Source organism: Hordeum vulgare, chromosome 6H, assembly GCF_904849725.1.
Source record: "Hordeum vulgare subsp. vulgare chromosome 6H, MorexV3_pseudomolecules_assembly, whole genome shotgun sequence".
NCBI classification, from domain to species: Eukaryota; Viridiplantae; Streptophyta; class Magnoliopsida; order Poales; family Poaceae; genus Hordeum; species Hordeum vulgare.
The window spans coordinates 12,775,463-12,780,389 of NC_058523.1; the positions used below are offsets into that span (position 1 = coordinate 12,775,463).

At 43.4% G+C, this 4,927-nt stretch overlaps 1 protein-coding gene across 1 annotated transcript; it reads left to right on the top strand.

The window, feature by feature from the left end:
• LOC123403597 (UPF0481 protein At3g47200-like) lies at nt 1-3,455 on the top strand. Its single transcript, XM_045097519.1, has 2 exons — nt 1-652; nt 2,494-3,455. The coding sequence occupies exons 1-2, from the start codon at nt 32-34 to the stop codon at nt 3,241-3,243; spliced, it is 1,371 nt and encodes a 456-aa protein (XP_044953454.1). The 5' UTR covers nt 1-31; the 3' UTR covers nt 3,244-3,455.
• Nucleotides 3,456-4,927: the final 1,472 nt, after the last annotated feature.

Genomic DNA, 4,927 nt, shown 5'->3' on the forward strand with positions numbered 1-4,927 from the left:
CTTGCATAAATCAACCCAATCACGATTCACAATGGCGGCGGCCGGCGGCGGCAGCAGCAGCAGCAAGAGGACGTGGGTGGTGGACGTGGAGAAGAAGCTCAAGGAGGCCGACAAGGGGCCGGCGGAGGCGTCCCGGTGGGAGCGGCACTGCATCTACCGGGTGCCGCCGTGCATGACCAACATCAAGAGCAAGGCGTACCAGCCGCAGGTGGTGTCGCTCGGCCCCTTCCACCACGGCGACCGCGACCTGCGGCCCATGGAGGAGCACAAGCACCGGGCGCTGCGCCAGCTGCTCCGGCGCGCTGGGCGGACCTTGGACGAGCTCGTCGACGGCGTGGAGGACGTCGCGGAGCAGCTGGAGGGGGCGTACATGGACCTCGACAGCGAGTGGCGTGCCCGCGCCGACGGCGGGGGCAGGGACCGGTTCCTGGCCATGATGATCTTTGACGGCTGCTTCCTGCTGGAGGTGATGAGGTGCACCGCCGCCGACGGGAAGCAGGTCGGCGACTACGCAAACAACGACCCCATTTTCAGCCCCCATGGGATACTCTACATGGTGCCCTACATCCGGCGAGACGTGCTCATGCTTGAGAACCAGCTACCTCTGCTCCTGCTCCAGAAGCTCGTTGAGGTTGAGAGTGGGAAGCCTCCGGTAATTATTATCTACCATACTTTCTAATACTGCTATAGAAGGTTTTTAAACAGTTTTGCTAAAGTACATTTAGATGCTCTCTAAGCATCCGTCGACGCACCTATACCACATAGATTGCGTCACGTCACCGCATGCATGCATGTGTAAATCTTTTTTTATTTTCAGTTAAATGAAAAATCCGATTAAAAATCCGTTTTCATCATTAAATCTGTTGTGACGAGATCTTCAAAACTAGATCCCATACCAATATGTTTCGACGAGTTTTTTTAGGGTTACAAGTTGTCATATCTGTTGCACATGAAGTTGCCATGATATGTTTCAGGTATTTTCTCTTCTACCTTTAAAAGTAAATTTTGATGGATTACTAAGAATTGCCTTGATCTATGCATTGCATTTACCGTGGTTAATTACTAAAAATTTCTATAATCAATTAATAAAAATCACCGTAAAAAGTAGTTGAAAATATAACGCTACCTTTAAATCTAAAAGAAAAAAGTAGATAGAACACGTCATGACAACTTTAGTGTAAACACTATGACAACTACAATGTAAACATCATGAGAACTTTTGGTCAATTTTTTTTCATCAAAACATATCAACATGCGATCTAAATTTGAAGATCTCATCGAGATGGATTTAATGATTTTTAATTAGAAGATAAAATATTTTTAAGCAAAAAACCAAAAAAGATTCTCATTGATGTTATCTGTTTTGACCTGGTAAAATGGATGATAATGAATGCGCGTGGGCGAGTTACAAATGCCCACACGTGTGGGCGTTAGCTTTTGGGTATTGTAAAAGGCCAACCTAAAATATATTTTTAGAAGTTTACTAGTCAAGTCTTCATTAATAATCTTTTAAAAAAAATCTTATTTGGCTTCTAAAATAATCTGGTAGAAGCGGTTTATTCCAGCTTTATCTAGAAGCCAACAAAAAACTGGCCCTATGTCCTATCACTGACTTTATGCAGAGATTCAAGCAAACATATTCTTTTATTTATTTCTTTTCCTTCCTAGTTTGACTAAGTTACTTAGATGTCCAATGTAGACAGATTTTTTTGAAACAATGAACATCGCACGGAAATAATTGAAAAAGAACAAATTATAGGTTAGTCACCTTGAATTTTATTTTGGGTAACTCAATTTCTAGGCCGTTGGATTAAGATTTAAGATCCGATGGTCGTCCTTCTTTTTCTTCTTGCAGCTTTCTTCCTCCTCAAACCATTCCTTCTCTACAGCCCATCTCCGACCTTCCACACCAGTCAACCCTCAACTAGCCTCTGGTTGGGGCCTGTTCCCGGCTCGGCCTCATAGCTCCTCCTCGTCCCCTTTATTTTTGTACCACGATATTGATATATAAATTGCAAATTCATGCAACTTATATACTGCCATTGTGCCCTCTTTTATATTTTTGAAATTTTGGCAACTAGACCTTCAGAACATGACTAGACTTGCCTATATGTTAACTAGTAGTGTAGAATTAATTAATTCAACTCATATTTCAAATCAATTTTAGGAGTATTTCATATTTTACATTTTTATTCAATTTTTTTTTAAAAGTGTGCTTTGGTACATCCCCTTGCATTTTTTAGTCAATAATGCTAGACATACAAAAACTTACAAAGGTTTACTTAACCTTCCAAACTAACTCTTCTCTCCCCCCCTGATTTTCAGTGGGGGTGGGGCCCTTCGTTCCTCAATTACCAATCACAATCTTACACATCAGTTTGTACGTAAAATCTTTACGTAAGCCTTTGTAGGTGTAGTATTACTCTTTTTTAGTAGCACTACGTCAAGAGTAATATATTCGATATGAATGCTTGCATCCATGGTGATGACCAGAACGATGACTTCATCAACCGAATGGTGCTGAAATTTCTAGCCCAATCTTCCGGGCTACCACTGGGCATCGGCCTAGGGCTCCACCCGCTGGATGTGTTTCGCCGGAGCATGCTCACTGGTAAGCACCACAAAATCCGGAGCCCACAGGACAATGTGGACGATAATGCCATCATCCGGTCAGCAGTGGAGCTCTACGAAGCCGGGATCCAGTTCAAGCCGAGCAAGACGCTGAGCCTGCACGACATCCGGTTCCGGCGCGGCACGCTGAGCATGCCGACGGTGTCGGTGGACGACTCTACCGAGTACATGTTCCTCAACATGATGGCGTTCGAGCGGCTACACGCCGGCGCCGGCAACGACGTTACCGGCTACGTCTTCTTCATGGACAACATCATCGACTCCGCCAAGGACGTGGCGTTGCTGAGCTCCAAGGGGATCATCCAGAACGCCATCGGCAGCGACCAGGCCGTGGCCAAGCTCTTCAACACCATCTCCAGGGACGTGGTGCTCGAGCCCAACAGCGCGCTCGACGCCGTGCAACGGCAGGTCAACGGCTACTTCCGGCAGCCATGGAACATGTGGCGTGCCAACCTCATCCACACCTACTTCAGGAGCCCGTGGGCGTTCCTCTCGCTTGCTGCCGCCGTCTTCCTCCTCGGCATGACCGTCATGCAGACTGTCTACACCGTCCTGCAGTTCTATGGGAACGACAGCAGCAGCCCGCCACCGTCGGCACCATCTCCCATGTGATCAGGACAGCCGCAACAACTTAATAACAAGTATTCTATCCGTCCCAAAATAAGTGTCACTGATTTGCAACGACACTTACTTTGGGACAGAGTGAGAACTTACTACTTGGGACTGCTACATGATTTCGTTGTGTTTTCTGTTTAAGGTTTTGTTTTTATCGTACATCATCAAAACTCTTGGTTATCTGTCATTAATAGAAAAAGAGCCTTTTGTCCCGGTTCATAAGGGCCTTCTGTCCCGGTTTTAGAACCGGGACAAAAAGGTCGTTACTAATGCCATTTGCCTTTAGTCCCGGTTCTTACACGAACCGGGACAGGTGGGCCTCCACGTGGCCGATGCGGCCAGGCCAGACAGGGGGGCGTTTAGTCTCGGTTGATGACATCAACCGGGACCAAAAGGCATTCACGCGTCAGCACCTGACTGGAGCTGAGGTTTTTTTAAAGGGGCTGGTTTAGTGGTTAATTTAGATTGTTATTAGCTAGCTAATAGAGAAAAGTGTTCTCTCTTATATATCTCCGTGCTTGGTCATCCGTCGTGCTTTGTCGAACATATTTACAGAATGTAGACACGAGTTACATGCACATATATGCATCTTTTTACACTATATCATTTCATATCATTTTCGTCGAATGGCAATAGTATTCTAATCGATCATCTAACAACTCATCATCAACTTGATCATATACCAAGTTGTCATATGATAGGTTTCAAAAAAAAAGTTATCATATGATACACATAAAATAAAACAGAGAAACATCATAATATATATATAGTCATCATATGCATCATGCATCCTAATTAATCGATCATGTCAAGTAATAATACAAACTAGAATAACTTGTCTCTCATAAGACCTAGTCCTCGCTCTTAGATATAATGTCATAAAACAGAATAACACATATGGCTCCATGATGAATCACAGAGATCCAACGGTCTCCAGCTTGTGGCTTGCGAACCATCTTTATTTCTCTCCATGCTTCAATTTGGAGTCTTTTTTATCTTGATTTGAAGTTAATCAAGTATGAAGCATAGACCTCAGCCTTCAGCGGGCTTCTAATTCTCATTTGACCTTCTGGGTCCATTAACGGAGGCACTACATCATGTGGCAGTTGCTGTTGAAGAACATAATAATAACCTACTCCCTCCGTTTCTAAATATAAGTCTTTTAAGAGATTTCACTAGGAGTCTACATACGGAGTAAAATGAGTGAATGTATAATCTAAAATATGTCTATATACATCCGTATGTAGTCCACTAGTGAAACCTCTAAAAAGACTTATATTTAGGAACGGAGGGAGTAGTTAGCAATGTAATCAACACAATTTATGCAATGGTGGGGCGTACTTAATTAGAAAACTCTTACCAAGACATTTCGACAAATGTCATCTGAACTCAACCTATGCACTAGTGGCATGTCAAATGAATAATTTTGGCCAATTCCAAAATGATACGGGAAGGTATCCCTAGAAGCCAAAACACCCGCAACAAGAAAGTGGAGAAGATGGTCCTTCTCCTTCCAAGTTAGATGTGATCCATATGTGTAGTGTGTCGTGTCAATTAATTTTCGTAATTCAGTCAAAGCAACGAAATAAGCTGTAAATTATAATTTAACAAATTTAGTATATAGATGAACACCAATTATTTTTAAATATAAATGCAAATTACTTCATATGGAGGTAAAACA